The 20,946-nt window shown below is 42.5% G+C and overlaps 1 protein-coding gene across 1 annotated transcript in view; it reads left to right on the plus strand.

Moving 5' to 3' along the window:
• Positions 1-20,946, plus strand: part of CAPS (calcyphosine) — a 67,707-nt gene that overhangs the window by 28,052 nt on the left and 18,709 nt on the right. The window contains exons 3-4 of the mRNA XM_089675747.1: positions 13,374-13,512; positions 19,227-19,404. Coding sequence (XP_089531873.1) covers positions 13,374-13,512; positions 19,227-19,404 — 317 coding nt within the window. The remainder of the gene's footprint in view (positions 1-13,373; positions 13,513-19,226; positions 19,405-20,946) is intronic.

Raw genomic sequence — 20,946 nt, forward strand, 5'->3', positions numbered from 1 at the left:
AATGAACTCCTAACAATAGATTTTTTTTTTTATTTAAAGTGTACCTATAGTCAGAAGTTTTCTTTTTTTTTAGTGCTGAATAGAGTAGGGAAGGATTAGGGCTCCTTTAAGATTTTTTACATTTATTTTATTCTGTACACATGCAATAAACAGTGGTGCACAGAAGTAATGAGGTTATGAACAGCTGTACAAATATAAAATGTTTGCACACATTAGACAATGACACCCGGGCATGTTGTAATTTGGGCTTCCTTCCATGGTTAATAGTGAATCAGCAGATTCTTGCGGCTGCAATCACATCTGCCTGTACAAAACAAAGACTGGCTGAGAGAAGCTGATGCTGATCACATGTATCTGCACAAGCAGTGGTTACCTGCAGTTATCTGAGTCTGGAGGTATCTGTCTTTGTCCAGTAGTGATCCTCCATCCCTAACCACAGATAACCACTGCATGTGCATTTACTAAGGACAGTCAGAGCAGCTGATCGTAAACACCAGTGATTTGTGCCACCAGAATTCACAGACGGGCCTTATCTGCCCATGTGAATGAGGCCTTATACAGCAGCACAAAGAAAGGTAGTAGTACAAAAAAGAATGTAGCAGTACATATTGAAGGACAGAAATGATGAAAGATGTTCTGATATGAGTGACTGTGACAGAGCCAACCGGGACAAGGTCTTTTGGAGGAGACTGCAGGCTAGCCTCTTGCCTACTGATTATGGGCCCTGGCGTTTGAGGGGGCTCTATTCTTTGATAAGCGTGTGCCTGGGGGACCTTTTGGAGTAGTTTTACTGTGGATTCAAGTCCATGTCTCCCCAAAACACACAGACTCTGAGAACTGGAGGAACAGGATACAAATTTTGGGTATCTGTTTCCCAAACCTGCATTGACTGCTTTAACCCCCTCTTAGACTCAGAGACTCTAAGCAGATGTTAATATAATCCACTCAAAACAACCTGATGCTGATGTGTCTTGCTGTAACCTGTTTATTGAGGTACAATGTGTTTACTGTTGTCTTTGTCCCATTGTTAATTGAGTTAATTGAATCACCTATTGTTTTTGTCTGTTGGCTAGTCCTCCTGGAGGTTCCTACATGGTGGGATTAGTCCTGTGTCAACTTGACCTCATTACCTAATCAGTGTGGGATGTTTATCCCAATGTGTAATGTTTGTTTTTATTGTTCATGTGGGGACTGCCCCTATTCCTGAAGTGCATAAAAACCTGTATTTATGTTTAATAAAGAGTTCCAGTTGAACTGCATACTAGCACATTATGAAAGACTTACCTTTGAAACGAAGCCCTCCAGCAGAACGCTGTCACGGCTCCCCAGGGCTTCCATCTTCACCCGGTCTTCCTTCCGGGTTCGCAAGTTATGGCCGGCTGACTGGCCTAGTCGTGATGATGTCACTCCTGTGCATGCGCACGGGAGTCCCAGGCCAAGGCACAGTGCTCTGAAGGAACATTACGGGTATGCCGTTCCTTCAGAGTACATACACTTGCTATCGAAAAGGGCTAATATCTCCTAAATGGTTCATGTTTAGGAGATATTAATTTTACCTAAAGGTAAGCTTTATTATAAGCCTACCTGTAGGTAAAATTATTAAAGAAGTGTTTACTACCACTTTAAACTAAACATTAAAGTGGGGAAAGTGTATGCCTTCAACTGTCGAATGATTGTTGATGCCAGTTGCAGCATTTCAGATACAATTGACCATCTGGGATTTCCCACATGAAGCCTGTAGAGTTTAGAGAGAATGGGTCAAAAATGTTTACTAAGCGGTAGCTCTGTGGTGGAAACACCTTTCTAATAAGCGAGCTCAGAGGAGAATAGCTAGATGTGTTCAATTTAAAAGAAAATCCACTCAACCTGCAAAAACAAGCACTCTCCACTTTTTAATACCAGGTTCAAGGGGCCACTTTAACCACTTGCTTTTTATGAAGTTTTATTTATGGAGGAGTAACCAGCAATGAAGCTCTATTTTTCTAATCTATTTTTTGCATACATCTGTATGCTATACTCATATTCATGATAGCACCCAATAGCATAGCTAGCATAGATAGCATTCCTGTCTGCACCTGGACTGCCTAGGTGGAAATATGCCAGCAATTGTGTTGAACAAGCTCAGCTACCTATGTTTAAGGGCCCTTAGATGGCACCTTATTAGCACTGCTCACCGTGCAGCTATTGGATGGAGAACCCCACTGACTGGGAGCTTAGTTGGCCCTCATTATTCCATTATCCAATAGGCTTCCTCTCTATAAGCCACTGAGGCATCCTATTGGACAGAAGGACAAGGGGGTGTGCCAAAATTCAGTACTTACTGCTAATAGGGCTCTGCAGACTGCACAGTGGGTTAGCATTACTGAAATTTTTACAGTGTTGCAGTGAGAGAGACTCCCTATTCAAACATTAAAGTGCACCTTAAACATAAATGGCTCCTCACCAGCCCAACAGACTTCAGGAAGCCAGATGTCAATATGCACATAAGTGAGAAAAATCCAAACAGTTGTGTTGCTGTGCAAAGAGAGAGACTCCATAGAAATTTAAATTAATAACCATCAAATATGAATACAGTGGATATAAAAAGTCTACACACCCCTGTTAAAATGTCAGGTTTCTGTGATGTAAAAAAATGAGAGAAAGATAAATAATTTCAGAACTTTTTCCACCTTTAATGTAACCTATAAACTATACAACTCAGTTGAACAACAAACTGAAATCTTTTAGGTGGAGGGAAGTAAAACTTAAAACGAAACTAATATTGTTGCATAAGTGTGCACACCCTTAAACTAATACTTTGTTGAAGCACCTTTTGATTTGATTCCAGCACTCAGTCTTTTTGGGTATGAGTCTATCAGCATGTCACATCTTGACTTGGCAATATTTGCCCACTCTTCCTTGCAAAAACACTCCAAATCTGTCAGATTGCGAGGGCATCTCCTGTGCACAGCCCTCTTCAGATAACCCCACAGATGTTCAATCGGATTCAGATCTGGGCTCTGGCTGGGCCATTCCAAAACCTTAATCTTCTAATGAAGCCATTCCTTTGTTGATTTGGATGTATGCTTTGGGTTGTTGTCATGCTGAAAGATGAAGTTCCTCTTCATGTTCAGCTTTCTAGCAGAAGCCTGAAGATTTTGGGCCAATATTGACTGGTATTTGGAACTGTTCTTAATTCCCTCTACCTTGACTAAGGCCCCAGTTCCAGCTGAAGAAAAACAGCCCCAAAGCATAATGCTGCCACCACCATGTTTCACTGTGGGTATAGTGTTGATGCACAGTGTTGTTTTTGCACCAAACATATCTTTTGGAATTATGGCCAAAAAGTTCAACCTTGGTTTCATCAGACCATAACACATTTTCCCACATGCTTTTGGGATACTTCAGATGTGGTTTTGCAAACTTTATCCAGGCAGGGATGTTATTCTTCGAAAGAAAAGACTTCCATCTTGCCACTCTACCCCATAGCCCAGACATAGGAAGAATATGGGAGAATGTTGGCACATGTACCACACAGCCAGTACTTGCCAGATATTCCTTCAGCTCCATTAATGTTGCTGTAGGCCTCTTGGCAGCCTCCCAGACCAGTTTTCTTCTTTTCATCAATTTTGGAGGGACGTCCAGTTCTTGGTAATATCATTGTTGCGCCATATTTTCCCCACTTGATGATGACTGTCTTCACTGTGTTCCATGGCCTTGGAATGCCTTGGAAATTCTTTTGTACCCTTCTCCTGACTGATACCTTTTACCAATGAAATCCCTCTGATGCTTTGGAAGCTCTCTGCGGACCATAGCCTTTGGTGTATGATGAGACTAAGAAAATGTCAGGATGTGACTAAGAAAATGTCAGGAAAGACCTACAAGAACAGCGGAACTTTATTTGGGGTTAATCAGAGGCACTTTAAATGATGGAAGGTGTGTACTGACTCCTATTTATACAACCACATTATTTTAGTTCTTTAGGTTTCTCCCCCCCCCCCCCCTTTGTCTCATTTATTACATCGCAGAAACCTGACATTTTAACAGGTGTGTGTAGACTTTTTATATCCACTGTAATTACTCATCAGATGACAGGACCCCAGATGATCAAAGATCAAATCAGTAGATGTCATGGGACGTCATTTTCTTGGGAAGCAATATTTTACCCCCAATCATCTGTAAAAGTTTACACTCAGATATATTGTATCAGTTTAAAGAAAAATGGTGTCTCAAGCACGCATTAAACGCTTACACCCTTAAGGAATTTTGCCTACGATTGCATGTATGTAAGATGATAAGTTAGTGAGAAAACGCCCACAAACCACTTTCATTCCAGTTACCAAAATTTTGTGTGGAAGTGCACTTTGAGGCTAGACCATCCTCTATATTCTGTTTTATATATTTAAGTGGTTAGTGGATAAAAATCCATATGTTGTAACTCATTTACCTTTCTATATACAGTGGGGCAAAAAAGTATTTAGTCAGCCACCAATTGTGCAAGTTCTTCCACTTAAAAAGATGAGAGAGGCCTGTAATTGGCATCATAGGTAGACCTCAACTATGAGAGACAAAATGAGAAAAGAAATCCAGACAATCACATTGGCTGATTTGGAAAGAATTTATTTGCAAATTATGGTGGAAAATAAGTATTTGGTCACGTACAAACAAGCAAGATTTCTGGCTCTCACAGACCTGTACCTTCTTCTTTAAGAGGCTCCTCTGTCCTGCACTCATTACCTGTATCAATGGCACCTGTTTGAACTTGTTATCAGTATAAAAGACACCTGTCCACAACCTCAAACAGTCACACTCCAAACTCCACTATGGTGAAGACCAAAGAGCTGTCGAAGGACACCAGAAAAAAAATTGTAGACCTGCACCAGGCTGGGAAGACTGAATCTGCAATAGACAAGCAGCTTGGTGTGAACAAATCAACTGTGGGAGCAATAATTAGAAAATGGAAGACATACAAGACCACTGATAATTTCCCTCGATCTGGGGCTCCACACAAGATTTCACCCCGTGGGGTCAAAATGATCACAAGAACGGTGAGCAAAAATCCCAGGACCACACGGGGGGACCTAGTGAATGACCTGCAGAGAGCTGGGACCAACGTAACAAAGGCTACCATCAGTAACACACTACGCCGCCAGGGACTCAGATCCTGCAGTGCCAGACGTGTCCCCCTGCTTAAGCTAGTACATGTCCGGGCCCGTCTGAAGTTTGCTAGAGAGCATTTGGATGATCCAGAAGAGGATTGGGAGAATGTCGTATGGTCAGATGAAACCAAAATAGAACTGTTTGGTAGAAACACAACTCGGCGTGTTTGGAGGAGAGAGAATGCTGAGTTGCATCCAAAGAACACCATACCTACTGTGAAGCATGGGGGTGGCAACATCATGCTCTGGGGCTGTTTCTCCGCAAAGGGACCAGGACGACTGATCCATGTACAGGACAGAATGAATGGGGCCATGTATCGTGAGATTTTGAGTGCAAACCTCCTTCCATCAGCAAGGGCATTAAAGATGAAACGTGGCTGGGTCTTCCAACATGACAATGATCCCAAACATACCGCCCGGGCAATGAAGGAGTGGCTTCGTAAGAAGCATTTCAAGGTCCTGGAGTGGCCTAGCCAGTCTCCAGATCTCAACCCCATAGAAAACCTTTGGAGGGAGTTGAAAGTCCGTGTTGCCCAGCGACAGCCCCAAAACATCACTGCTCTAGAGGAGATCTGCATGGAGGAATGGGCCAACATACCAGCAACAGTGTGTGCCAACCTTTTGAAGACTTACAGGAAACGTTTGACCTCTCTCATTGCCAACAAAGAATATATAACAAAGTATTGAGATGAACTTTTGATATTGACCAAATACTTATTTTCCACCATAATTTGCAAATAAATTCTTTCCAAATCAGCCAATGTGATTGTCTGGATTTTTTTTCTCATTTTGTCTCTCATAGTTGAGGTCTACCTATGATGCCAATTACAGGCCTCTCTCATCTTTTTAAGTGAGAGAACTTGCACAATTGGTGGCTGACTAAATACTTTTTTGCCCCGCTGTATGTATAAATTGTCAGTTCCAATGACCACAATAAATGGACTTTGATGTGTAAATTTGGTAATTTGTCATATAATTCAATTCCAGTGTATTAGGGACCCACTGAACCTAAAGTGCTCTGGGCTACCTAAGGTCTAAAGCCAGCCCCGTTTGCACCTGCTACTTACATAAATTAAAATTTCAGTACAAATATCCACATATGTACCACTAATTAAAATCCAAAAGTAATTTCAGTAAAATTATTTTTTTGTTGTAAATTACTCAACTCATATGAGGTAGCTACCTTTTTATGTAACAAATCTTCAGCCTGTTTATAGCCTGTTGTGGATATATACTTTATATGCAGAATTATGGTATATGTAAACTCAATGTACATAAAATCCCTCAAGAATTAAAACAGTAAAATGTTTTTGCTATTTATATTAGCCAAACTCTATATTCCTAGATGAAAACACACACATATATCAACATGGGAATTGATGCAAGAAGGAACAATACACCAACAGAAAGTGACTAGCAACAAAAACCAAGAAACATTAAGCTGAGTCATTCCATCTGTCTGAGCATCTATGTTATACCTATCCAAAGGAAAAACTACAAGTTTCCGATCCCCGCAAAATTCTATTTGTATATGCTCGTGTTATTTCCTTCCCTTACTTTCTTCTGTTTACATGGTATCTGTCACATGACAGGTTCTTGCTTATGCTGTGAGTTCCTTACACATTCATTATCCCATTCTTCATGTTCTCTGTATGAAGGTTTGAAAATAATAAACAACAGTGCAGACTAGAGTTGAAGAGCCACAATTAGTAATTAAAAAAAAAATACTACGTAGCCATCATATTAATATATACTGCATGTGACCAAGTAATAATAGCAAGATTACACTTTTCTGCCTTCCACCTTCGCAAATAAAAAAAAATAGCATGCATAATTGGTCCCAGTGTGACAGATAGTCACTAACATCCAAGTGGCTTAATAAATGAGCAGTGGTTTTGTGTTATGGTTTCTATTGCTATGGTTTTATTAGCTGGTTGTTGCTTATTACCATCTTTAACTTTTTTTTTACAATTTAAAGAAAGGAGAGCAGTAATGCTGACTGCAGCAGAAAGTAACATTTTCTAGCATACTTTAAGAAAAAAAATGCTAGCATTTAATTGAACACTATAGGTAATAACCCTATCCTTACTTCCCTTCATTAAATATTTAGGCTCCATGCACACTGATTTTAAAAAACGCTGCTCCCAGAGGAGTTTAGCATTTTGCCTGTAGAAGCAACTAATGTTATCCTATGTGTCCATGAACATTAGGTAGTCTAGAGGTGTTTTTTTAAGCTCAGTTCATAGGCAGAAAAAAAAAACAGTTTTTCATTTTTGAGAGCATTTTTCTGGCAGAAAAAGTGCTAAATGCTCTTAAAAGCTCCTTAAAGCTAACACAAAAAATGCTCAAAATAGCTTTCCTGACAGACTCCATGGCAGCATACGTATGGGTTAGTTCCACCCTTTCCTATAGGACCCCACTCCCATAAATCTTTGCTCCTCACCAGAGGCCGTGTTCCTTTTTTGTCCTCCTCCTATGGACCTAGTGCAAGTCTTACCTGGTTCCCGCATAGAAGATGGTCCGTGACCAAGGCCTTGCGAGCCTCTCCAGGAGATGTGAGGTGACCAGCTAAAGGCGGGGTATTGGACGTGGAGGATGGATGTGGTGCCTGGAGTGGCAGAGCAGGAGTCCCCTCAAAAATTCCAGCTAATAGCAGGGTGGAAATGGGTGAGCAGGAGGTCAGTGCCTGGAAAAGCTCAATGGCGGATGAGCAGCAACTTGGGCCGGATAGCCTACTGCCAGCGGGTGGCCATGTAGTGCCCCGAACGGACGAGGCGGTCCCCAAGGCAGGCGGTCGTGGCTGTGCAGGGCTGGTAAGCAGTGCCCTCTGGTCTCATTTTTTTTCCTTATTTCTTCCTTTGGCTTTCCTTGGTACGCCGGAGTCTGCTGCTTCCTGGTCCAAGCGGCCTCCGGTGCACTGCGCATGCGTGAGCTGGCCTCAGAACAAGGTTTGGTTGCGCACGTGCGCAGTGCGGCAAGATTGCGGTGCTCATGCATGCGCGGGCATCATGGAGTTTGGCGCTTGCACAGTACGGTGGTCGGTGATGTCATATCTTTGGCGCCAAATTTAAACAGCTGTTAAAGCTTTTTTCTTTGGGAAATCTTGCGGGCTGAATGCGGCAGCTTCCCCAAGTTCTGTGGTCCACTGTGAAGGTCAGTACCTGCTCCGTCCTGCCCCCCCTGGTGGTCTGCTGAGATTCTGCATGTCATGTTTTTTTTTTCTACAGCTTGGTTGCTTTCGCAGCTGACCTGGTATGGATGTGTCACCGCCTCCTTGTGGCTATTCCCTGCGCAGTAGGTACAGTTGGGCGGCTTTATCCCCCATTGGCACTTTTCTGTAGCTTTTAACTATGCCCTGTTCTGTGTCTTTTTTTTTCACTGTCAGCCCTTCTAGGTCTCATTGGCACTATACGGCACACAATGTGGAGGTGCTTCCAGGTCTCGGCACCGTCACTCTTCCTCTAAATCCGGACACCACAGGTCTCCTTCCAGCTCCAGGCTTCATAGAAGAAGCTCTTGTTCCTCCTCCAGGCATCATGTTAAGGGGCTCTCCAGCCGCTCCAGTAGGAACATTTTCTGGGGGTGCGAATCTCAGATTTCTGATGACAGGTCATTATGTGACTGTTTTGCACGGTTGACTGGCAAGAGAGAAAGTGCCAATCAACAGGTAGAGGCTTTGGTCAGACGGGTCGTTCAAGAGTCTCTGAAGGAAATTGGGACTAGTCGCACCCGCAGCTACAGGCAGGAGGTGTCTGCTAGGCCAGAAGAGGGCTCAGCCCAGAAGTCAAGGCTCAGAATGGGCTAGGATTGTGTGCCTCTACAAGCCAGGTCGCAAATTCAAGAGAAGCTAGAGGAGAAGCCGGTCATCTTTTCAGACATCCTCTAAGGGATCGATCTCTGGAGGTTGTGAAGTCACAAAGTCCTTTTGATATTGGGCCCGCTCAGACAGGCCAGGTGGGGGCATGCCTTCGCCATTTTCGGCATGTTTGGGCGGCTTCAATCCGGGATGCCTGGGCCATCAGCACAGTGTCTTTACGGCATGCTTGGGCGTTCAAAAGCCTTCCTCATCTCAAGTTTACCCCTACGGCCCTTCCACATTCAGGAGAAAGGAGGGAAATCCTGCTGTGCTACCTGGACTCTCTGCTGGTGCAGGGTGCTGTCATGCCGGTTCTGGAGGGCAAGGAATTTCAGGGCATGATCTCGCCTTCTTTTTGCTCCAGAAAAGAAATGGGGCCTGGAGGCCGGTCATAGATCTCACCCATCTAAACGCCTTTATCAGGCAGCCAAAATTCAAGATGGAGACTCTGTTCACATTTCAACAAGCAATTTAACCAGGCGACTGACTCCTGTCTATAGATCTGAAAGATGCCTACTTTCATGTGCACATTACAAGAGATTTTCAGAGATTCCTCCGGTTTGCTGTGGACCATCGGCATCTCCAGTTCGTGTGTCTCCCCTTTGGGCTTTCAACGTCGCCTCGTGTGTTTTAAAAAGTCTTGTCGGCAGTCATGGCCCTGATTAGAACCAGAGGCACTCGGCTGCACCACTACCTAGATGACCTACTCCCACTATCCCAGGACAAAGAACAGCTACTACAGCACAGGACCCACGTCATCTTGACCCTTCTCGAGTTCGGGTGGCTGCTGAATATGGAGTTGAAGCCTACGCAGTCTCTAATATTCCTTGGGGCTCATTTCGACATGATTAGCCCCACCATCTCCCTGCCCGTGGAGAAGATTCAAGAGATCCGGAGCCGAATACTACGTGCCCTGTTTTCCTCACACCTTCGGGCCCTCCAATGCCTGAAAATCATTGGCACCATGGTGTCCACAGTACCAATGGTGAAGTGGGCACAGTGAAGAATGCGACCCTTCCAGAAGGGCTTTCTTCAACAGTGGAATCCAGGCAGCTTGGGCCAGGTCATTTACATATCTCAATCCATGAAGGAGAGCCTTCCTTGATGGCTGCAGCGGAAGAATCTGCTCAACTGCCACTTGATTGACCCATCTCCTGGGTAACAATCACTACGGATGTCAGATGCGGTGCTCTCTGTCAGTCAGAGATAGCTCAGGGCAGATGGAGTTTTCCTTCACACAGGTTGGGGTCGAACGTTTTGGAGTTATGAGTGGCGCTCTGTGCCCTACAAGCCTTCCAGCACCTAACACTGGGCAAAGCAGTCCTCCTGAGGTCTGACAATATAACGGCAGTGTTGACCCACAGCCTGTCCCTCTTGCAAGAAGTAGAGCCAATCATGGCTTGGGCTTAGAGAAACCTGTCCAACATATCGGCAGTATACGTCCCCGGAGTCCAAACCTCACAAGCAGACTTTCTATCCAGGGTTCAATTGGACAACAAACAGTGGCCTCTCAACACAGAAGTTTTCAAGTGGATACTGACCCTCGGGATCAGTCTGGAAGTAGACCTGTTTGCCTCCCTGTACAACAGCAAACTGGGGATGCACTACACCAGGAATCACTGTCCCCAGGCCTTCAGGTTGGATGCTCTGACAGATCAGTGGAAGTTTTGCATGGCTTATTCATTTCTCCCAGTCCCTGTCATCTTCAGGTTTCTTCAGAGGCTTAGAGCAGAAGCAGTGGAGGTAGTGGCCGTAATTCCATAGTGGGTGAAAAGACCATGTTTTCCGTTACTGGCGCAGCTCAGCTTTTGGGATCCGGTTCCTCTCCCTCTCAATCTGCTGTTGCAGGGGGCTATTCTTTACCCTTGCCGAGCCCGACTTCATCTAATGGTCTGGTTCTTGACAGGGGGAGGTTGGAGGCTTTAGGGTGTCCTGCTGAAGTCATCGCTACCCTGATGAATGCCAGAAGACCAAGTTCCATTAGGGTCTATGGAAGAGTCTGGTGTAAGTTTGTGGACTATATCGCGACCGCGGGCAGATCCTTTAGTAATCTGAGGGTTCAGGATATCCTGGGATTCCTGCAGTCAGGCCTGGACTTGCCCTTGGTCAGCACCCTTAGAGTTCAAGTGTCAGCTGTCTCGGCCTTCACTGGAGTATCATGGTCGACCACTCTCAGGTTCAGCAATTCTTCAAAGGGGTAGTAAGGTTGAGGCCCCAGAAGAAACCATGGTTCCCAAAATGGGACCTTCCGCTTGTCCTCTGCAGGTGTTCCAGAATCAGCTGGTCCACCCATAGTGAGGGAGCAACCACCAATCTTTTCAGGTGGTGGTTACATTGGCAAAAAGAGTCTCTTAAGAGTCTCTTAAATCGGGTACCTTGGCTGAAAAAACAGTTTTTTAAATTCTTACCGGATCGAGTGGTCCTCATCCCTATGCTAGATTCTGATCCTAAAGTGACCTCAGTCTTCCATGAGAACCAGAAGATTGTCCTGCCAACATTTAGAGCCTCGGGAGTCGATGACCTTCACCCCTTGGACGTAGGTGAGACCTTAAGGCTATGCATGCAGGTCACAGCATCCTTCTATTCATCCTTTTCCATGGGAAGAGTAAAGGAGACCGGGCGTCTCCCAGGTCAATCGCGGCCTGGATTGTCCAGGCCATCCAAATAGCATACAGAACTAAGGGCTTGGTGCCTCCGGAGGCGGTGATCGCACACTCAACCAGAAGTGTGATTACGTCCTGGGTGGCTTCTCGGCATGTCGCCCCTGAGATGATCTGCAGAACGGCCTCATGGTCCTCAACATTTTCATGGCTCATTATTGTGTACAGCCTGCCTCCTTATTCTCTGTTAATTTTGGTTTGAAAGTCCTGTTGGTTGATGGGGCAAAATAAAGTCTTTGAGCAACTGTCACCTGTGTGTGTATGGCTAGTTACTTCCCATACGTATGCTGCCATGGAGTCTGTCAGGAAAACTGAAAATTTCCTTTCCTGATGGACTCCGTGGCAGCAGGAGTATCCTCCCAATACCACTAGTAGGCTAGTTTTGGAACATGGCCTCTGGCGAGAAGCAAAGATTTATGGGAGTGGGATCCTATAGGAGAGGGCGGGACTAACCCATACGTATGCTGCCATGCAGTCCATGAGGAAAGGAAAATTACGGTATGTATTCGATAGGATATTTTCTGGGGGTTTTTTGCCAAGAGCACTAGTTTTTTTTTACTGTAGTGTGCACAGAGCCCTAAAGGTCTGTATTTATTAATAGATCATTATATATATATTAATGTTCTTATTGTTAAGTGTCTGTTTTGATTTGAGTTCAGCACTTTTTCAGCACTCATATTGGGTGTGCTAGAAGCCAATCAGGTGAGCTGTATGCCAGTAAATTGAAAAGGAACAATTAATAGGAGGAGAGAGCAGAGCGAACAGAGCGACACACTTCATCAGACTGGTGCTTCTTTTTCATTGTCCAGTCAGCAGCTTGGGGCTGGGTGGTGTCCACAGTCTATTTAAATCTCAGGACTGAATTGGTAAAATATCAATCCATTAGCAGGCAACTCAGTTCCTACTTGCCTATTTTTTTTGCATACCTATATGTTTGCCTTGAGTTCAATGTTTAAGCTTCTGAAATCAGCCTCTTGTATATCCCTGTAGAGTAGCTCTCACACTGGAAAAGAAGATTAGTACCCCTGAGGCAATCAGATTGTACAGCATGTTTCTTAAAGCGAAACTTCACCTGAAAAGGAGAGTTCTGCTTTTCCTCCTCATGATCCTCTACCACCCTCCAGCTGCCTATTTCTGGTAGGTATCAACTCCCACTTATGCTTGGCTTGCCTAGACAAATGGAATGGAAGTTCGGCCCCCTCTCCCTGCCCGCAACCTTCTAGGACACGTCACAGGTCCCAGGAGGCTGCAGGTCCATTCAAAAAGTGCAGAGCAACCTGTGCATGGGCAGTGGGGTGCTGGCTGTAAAGCTGGAGGAAGTCACAACTGACTTATTACATCCAAGATGTAATCTTTGGGAACCCAAAGACCGCCGAAGAACCAGCCTGCATTAGCACAGCACTGGATCCCTGGACTGGTAAGTGCACGTTTATTAAATGTCAGCAGCTACAGTATTCGTAGCTGCTGCTTTTTCATTTTTTTCCCGGACTGAAGGTTCTCTTTAACTGCAGTAATAAAAAAAATTGATATGACCGAACTGGCTGTGCCTGACAAGACTGTAAATCTTAGGACTGACTGGACAAATTAGTAGATCCTAATACAGCTCCAGAATGTATTTCAAGTGTTTATTTAGCTGTTTGTCTGAAATTCATCTTTATCTAAGATTAAAGTTTAGTTCTGTACTGTTCACACATTTTAACTCATCTTGCTTTTGCAAAGTCATGGCTTCAGTATCCCAGCTGGAACAAGAAATGATGACCAAGGCACGACGCCAGATTGCACAATGCCAGGATCCTGTGGAGAAGCTAAGACTTCAGTGCCTTGCAAGAGGAGCGTCTGGAATTAAAGGCTTAGGAAGGTAAACAGACCAAGACAACTTATTACAAACATGTTAAAGAGGAGTTGGCCCCCCCCCAAAAAAAAATGAAAAGTCAGCAGCTACAAATACTGTAGATGCTGACTTTCATTCTGAGGGCACTTGCCTGTCCAGGCATCCAGTAGTGTCCGCACCGGAGCAGATTCTTCAATCGCCATCTTGACTAAGAGAAACCAGCAGTGAAGCCTTGCTGCTTCACAGCAGATTTCCTACTGCAAATGCGTGAATGTGATTGGTCTGCAGTCCTCTGAGTCCTGTGAATTGTCCCAGAAGGCTGTGGGGGAAGGAAGGGGGGAGCGAACTTCCAGGGCAGTTTGCCACAGCAAACTTAGCCAGAAGTGGGAGCAGATACCTGTCAAAACCAGGTACCCGCTACCCCCCAAAGGAAGTCAAATGTGATACCGGAGGGGGGGATGAGGCATGCAAGTGGAGCTTCTCCTTTTGAATGGAGCTCTGCTTTAATATTTATTATCTTTCCAACTGTTTCTTCCTGCCCGTGTATTTTGAAAATTGCTTACTTTTGGTGATAGGGCATTTAATAAAAAAGCACAGAGAGACATTTTATCCTGTTACTGCTTTCTATATTCAAAATGATTCAGAGCTAGCCAAAGGTAACAATTGTGATGACCAGGTCATTGGGGTTGATTTACTGAAGACTGTGCATTTTGCAAGTGCAGTGTCACTCTGCAAAGTGCAGTTGCTCCAGAGCATAGTAAATGAGTTGAGGCTTTACTTTGCAAAGAATACCCATTCATATGCAAGACAAATAAAAAAACTGCATTTTTGCTTGCACATGAATGGATGATGAAAGTCAGACGAGCTTTGCCTCATTTACTAAGCTCTGGAGCAACCGCACTTACAAAGTGCAAAGTCTTTGCATTTAGTAAATCAATCCCATTGTCTTATGGGTCCCTGTGCAGCCCTTTAAATCTGTGTTTTGATATCAATGTATGTGTCTTCTCTCATATTGGACCCTTGTTCAGTTACAAAAAGGGCTCCAGACTACACCATCATCATGCAGATAGGATCATTATCTAAATATGCATGCATTTTTTTGATCACAAAACTTCTAGAATGCACTTGGATCTGTTTAGGGCCAAAACTGAAACTTGACTTTAATGCCAAATAAGTGCAAGATTAAATTAAAAGCCCATTGTAAACAGCAAGAATAAATCTTTGTTGTAAAATGATGTCACTGGTCGGATGACTATTTACCAGCAGATCAATAACCCTTGATCACAGAAATTGCAAATACTTGTGTGTGGGGGTGATAAAGTTTTCCTCACAGGTAAGAACTGAATCTTTTTAAATAAGAAAATACTGTACAAGAAATATTGAATTACCTGAACCTAAAATGTCAAAATGGAAAACATCAAGTTGAACATTTGCTTTGGACTTTAGCACTTTACTATGTTACATAAAAATCACTAATTTTGATATCCAGACAGAAGGCAGTTGATAATATTGTATGGTACATTTCTGGAATTGTGCTTTGCGAACAGCTGCATTGGTAAAAACAAAAACAAAATAAATATTTTTTTGCTTTTTAACAGGAGATAAAACTTTATGTATCCAAAATATATCAAAATCAGTGTGAAACTATATAGATACTGTATATTAGACACCTTACAAATTTTTACACAATGTTATTAGCTTAAAAATCTTGCTGTTATCCAGGACACGCACACAGTGTACAAAACAGAATTTACCAGGACTCCAACATTGCCTGTATGGAGCTTCAGTGTCTTGGCAATCATTCTGTGTCCTGCAAACTATCTCTCTCTGAATTTTCAGTTGTTCTACATGCCATTCTTTTTGTAATCTGCAGTGGGAATAGGACAGCAATGTGAATGATTTCTTTCTGAATGATCTACATAATCAGACTGCAGCTAGTATCCAGTGGAGAGAGTTGTAAAATGGCAGGCTTGGTATTAGATTGTTATTATTATTATTATTATACAGGATTTATATATCGCCAACAGTTTGTGCAGTGCTTTACAATATAAAGTGAGACAATACAGCAACAATATAAATTCAAAACAAAAGGGTTAGGAGGGCCCTAAGAGCTGACATTCTATTAGGGAGGGGCTGGTGGAACAAATGGTAATCACTGTGGGGAATGAACTGATGGGAGAAAAAAAAAAGATTCCATTATTAGCTGAAGGCAGGATAGGCTTCCCTGAAGAGATGAGTTTTCACAGATCACATAAAAGTTAATGGAGTAGGAGATAGCTGGAAAGAATGGGGTAGGAAATTCCAGAGGATGGGAGAGACTCTGGAGAAGTCCTGTAGACAAGCATGGGAGGAGGAGACAAAGGGAACTAGAGAGCAAGCAGTCTTGGATGGAGAAGAGAGGGCTGTTTAGGTAATATCTGGAGACAAAATTGGTTGTAAATGGCTTTGTATGTTATTGTTAATGTTTTGAAGTTTATTCATTGGGCAATGGGAAGCCAGTAGAGGGATTGGTAGAGAAGGGTGGCGGACACTGAACGATTGGTAAGGTGGATGAGTCTGGCAGCAGCATCCATGATAGACTAAAGCGGGGTAGCCTGCAAAGAAGTAGGCCTGTGAGGAGGGAGTTACAGTAGTCAAGTTGAGAGATAACCAGGGAGTGAATAAGTTGCTTAGTGGTTTCAATGGTTAAAAAGCTGTGTATTTTGGAGACGTAACGGAGGTGAAGTCTACAAGGTGTGGACAGCGATTGGATTTGGAGCTGAAAGGACAGGTCAGAGTCCTGGATTACACCAAGTACCCTGGCATGAGGGGAGGGATTAAAAGTTGTATTGTCGATCTTGATGAAGAAGTCAGGGGATGGAGCACGGGTAGGAGGAAATATTATGAGCTTAGTTTTAGAAAGATTGAGTACAAGAAAGCAGTGTGACAACCAGGCTGATATGTCAGTTAATAAATTTGTAATGCAGGAGGGGACTGAAGGAGTGAGGCAAGGAGTAGAGAGATAAATTTGAGTGTCATCAGCATAGAGATGGTACTGTAAGCCATTAGAGTTTATCAAGTGATCAAGGTAGGACGTGTATGGAGAAGAGGAGGGGTCCGAGGACAGAACCTTGGGAGACCCCTACAGAAAGAGGAAGTGGAAAGGAGGAAACAGAGTTATAGGTAACATGGAAGGAGAGCTGTGATAGGTAGGAGGAGAACCAGGAGAGAGCAGAGTCTTCAAGGCCAAGAGAGTGGAGTTTTTTTAGGAGGGAGTAGTCAACAGTATCAAAGGCCTCAGAGAAGTCTTGTAGTGTGAGTATGGAGTAGGGGTCATTGGTTTTAGCAGCTAGTAATCCGCTAGTGAGTTTTAGTAGAGTTGTTTCAGTGGAGTAAGTGAAAGCCAGACTGTAAGAGGTCAAGATGGTTGTTGTCAGTGAGGTAGGAGCTCAGGCGATTGTAGACTAAGCATTCAAAAAGTTTAGAGGTGAATGGGAGCAATGAAATGGGTCTTAAGTTGTTCAGGCTGGTGGGGTTCATTGAGGGCATTTAAGGTATGGGGGTGATCAGTGTATGTTTTAGAGGGGAAGGGAAGGTGCCAGTGGAGAGAAAGAGATTCAAGATGTGAGTTAGTGAGCATTGCATAGAAGAAGAGGGTGACCGTAGTAGTTGTGAGGGAACGGGGTCCAGTGGACAGGTGGTAAGGTGAGCTTCGGAGAAAACTTTAGCGACCTCGTCAGTAGTAGTAAAGTCAAAAGAAGAAAATAGTGAGGGTGGTATTGTACAACATACTGTATGTTGAATGGCATAGATATCTGTGCAGTGGAGATGTCCCTGCAAATTGCATCAGTTTTGTTTTTGAAGTGATTGCCAATCTTGTGAGCAGTGAGTGAGTTACTGCGTGGAGGTGGTGGTGGAGAAAGTAGAGAGCTAAAAGTAGAGAAAAGATGATGACGACTGGATAACAAAGTATAAATGAGAGTGACAAAGTAGGCTTGTTTGACAGCATGGAGGGGGGAATTGTATTTTAAGAGGGCAGATTTATATAGAGTAAATGCTTGCTGGGATTTGGTTTTATGCCACAATCGCTCTAGTGCATGTCTGTGTCTCTTAAGATATCTGGTGTCATCAGTCTGCCAAGGTTGTAATGGCCGCGGTTGATACGTTGTGTAGTGAGCAAGTGGCCTGGTTAGGACAGGAGAGGGGAAAGATTTTGTCATAGAGGTGGTCAGCTGCAGAGTAGAAAAGAGATGGATTGAAGTGTAGATGGTTTCTACAGGTAATCGAAGAGATAGGTGGTTGAATTGAGATAGGTGGTTGAATTGAGAGATAGGTGGTTGAAGACAAGGATACTGTGAAAGTGATGAGGTTGTGATCAGGGAGAGGAAAGGGGTGTTCAAAAACACCAGGTTACTGGTGTTTAGGACCAGTAAAAAGAATGCAAGAATGTGACCTAATAAAACTTTATGAAGAACTCTAGCTCAAAATAGTTTTTGCCCGTTTGGATGCAATGTCCTCATTTAGAACCTATGACAAGTTTTTATTTTTGTCTTTGTTCCCATTGTGGAAATAGTGTCATACCTCCTGTCCAGGAGAAACAAGTATGAGAAAATCTCTTCAAAATAGAAGGAAAGGCCCACCTTTGACAGTTGTCGCAGAAACAGGTGTCCACATTGGAAGATTTCCCTTCTACAACTGTTCCTGTCACAACTGTAAAATGTTAGATTTTCCTTCACTATCTATCCTGGAATCAATTTTCACCAGGACAGAAAATGAGAATGGGAGCCCAAAATGGGGCACAGCAATAAAAATTGCCAAAAGATTGTAATCCTTCTCCAATCTATCCAAGTCTTGAATAAGGTCTGGTCTGCAGTTTCACTTAAAGCTTTAAACCTAATATGCCTTAAATATAGAAATGAATAACAGCAATAGAACTATAGGATATATTTATATAGTGGCAAATTACTGATTTGCCACATAACAAAACCACATTTGCTATTATATTCATTAATTTGCATCTAATTCTACCTTCCTGACAATGGCCCCCTCTACCTGGCATTGCACAATGTTATAGGTGCCAAAATGAGAATAAACTAATCTATGCACAAGAATGTGTCTAGATTTGCTCTGTTTTTCAAATATGCTCCTATTTGACAAATAGCATTAAATTGCATTTCATTAAGTGTTATATATCTCATAGGAGAGATGGATAGTTTGGGTTGAGTGCTACCATGGGTTCATGGCAAATTCCTAGACCAAAAAGTTCAAAGATTTATTGCCAGAAACTATAAGTGCAATGTATAGCTTTTGACATTGTCAGCTGAGTCACAATAGCCAATAATTTGAAAGAATGCATAACCCAGCCCTCTTTCTATAAAAAGTTGGGCTCCTAGCAGAATATATTGTCCGTGTGTGTTTGGAGCTGTGAGAGCAAAAAATTTTCTATAGGAAAATACTGTTAGTTTGGTTTTTTTTGCCATTAGCACAGAACACATTGCCTTTGGTTGGGCAACATCTTTCTAACTAGCCCTACATATTGACAGAATTTATCAACACACACCCCCCCCTTCCCCCATAGAATTTAATAGGGTTTGCCTCAAAATTGTATTACTTCGAACAAGATTTGCTAAACAGTTTGCAAATTGAACCCAGAAATTCCTAATAATGGGTAGTTGCTGAACTTATAACTTATTCCTTACCTTTTAGCTTTAAAGAACCCTTAACTGAAAATACATCAAATTTTGCTTTCTAATATAATACAGGGCTTTCCGAATAATGGATGATAACTATAGTAACTCTTTGGACCTAGAAGAATTCTCTAAAGGGCTGCAGAACTATGGAGTTCCCCTGCTCCCAGAAGAAGTGCAAGACATTTTTCAGAGATTTGACAGAAATGGAAATGGAACTATCAATTTTGACGAGTTTTTGAACACAATCAGGGTAAGTGTTTTCTTTGTACAGTGTTTTGTATACATTTTCTGTGTATACTATATTCTGGATTAAAAAAAATTAAATTATTGATTTTTTCTTTTTGTAAAGTAATACATACAGTATTTTATATTTATTAACTGTAACCATCAAGAAGTACAAGAAAAGGTCACAGAATGTTGGCTTCCTGCTACGCTTGGAATAAATCCGAATAGCTTGTATAATGGCTAGATCTAACAGTGTTACATATTATAAAACACATAGCAGAATGAGTGAGAATAGGGATAAAGCTGTCTCTCATAATCTTAACAGAAAAAGGAGGATATGAAATTCTGCAGAAGCATTGTGTAGAGAGCTAATGCTGGGCTTGCTTCGTAAAATTGTATAAAATGTTTATTTGTAAAATCAAGCTTTTATTCAAATAATAAAGAACAAAACTAAGAAATATTAAATTGGTAACATTTCCCTGTATAGCTCAAGAAGGATTCCCACATGTGGTCAACTTAAAAATGCATATGGTATAAGGCAAATCCAGCATAAAAGGAGAATCTAAAACTCCCCACACAAAATGGCCACTCACATCCTCAGTATCAAACTGAAAAAACCTAACCCAACATTACCCTGCTAGGTACACACAACAGTGAGTTGCAGAGACAGGGACAGTGAAACTGTCTCTTTAAATAAAAAAAGAACGCGTGGAGCCTACTTCAAAATCCATACCAGGCCCTTATGCAGTAGATAATTTATTTTCTAAATATCACTTTTGCAGAAGTCCATTGTACAGTTGCACCGCTTCATGTGCAGGTATAAGGCATCCCCCAGGCATGGTATTTAAAGGAACTGTAAAGTTGACCTTTAAACCTTATTAAAAGACTTGCTGAAAGGTGTTTTTTAAACAAATTGTGCATTGTCCCCCATGGGAATGTCCCCCAGCTACCCGTGCAATTTTTTGGGGGGCTATGTACAGCTTTTGCGAATTTCAAGCTGGGTTCACAAATTCCCACAAACTGAATCCAGGCCAGTTTCCAGATCACTAGTAGTGCATAAGAGAAGGGCATTAGGATAGTAAAGAGGTAGAAAAGTAATAAAAGAATAAGGGGAAATGCAAAAAGAAAAAAGAAACAAAAAAGGGATACACGTAGGGTGTTTAAGAATTGTTTATCATTAAAAAATCAAGGCAACACTCATGGATCCATAATTAGCCCTAATCTAACTAGCAAAGGATATTGCCAACTATCAATCAACATAAGTTCTGTTTTAGATTAGTAGTGTGACTAATTATTACATTAACATCTGACAGAATGTACCTTGGCATCTATACTATGTTTTTGCTAAATGTCAGACATTATTTAACAATATCATCCCCACGTTTGTTACTCCATTCCTATACCCACCTTAGGTGTTTTGTACCCCATTCCTGTTTTCTCCGTTGACCCCATCCTTTCTATGCATATTTGAAAATGTAAATAAAGAATATATAAAAAAAAAAAAACCAATGCAATAGCATTTTGCTGCTTTGCAGCCACAATGCAGATGACATGCAGATAGCTACAA

Source organism: Staurois parvus, unplaced genomic scaffold (assembly GCF_062004578.1).
Source record: "Staurois parvus isolate SC_StPar_1 unplaced genomic scaffold, SC_StPar_1.0 ptg000013l, whole genome shotgun sequence".
NCBI lineage: Eukaryota > Metazoa > Chordata > Amphibia > Anura > Ranidae > Staurois > Staurois parvus.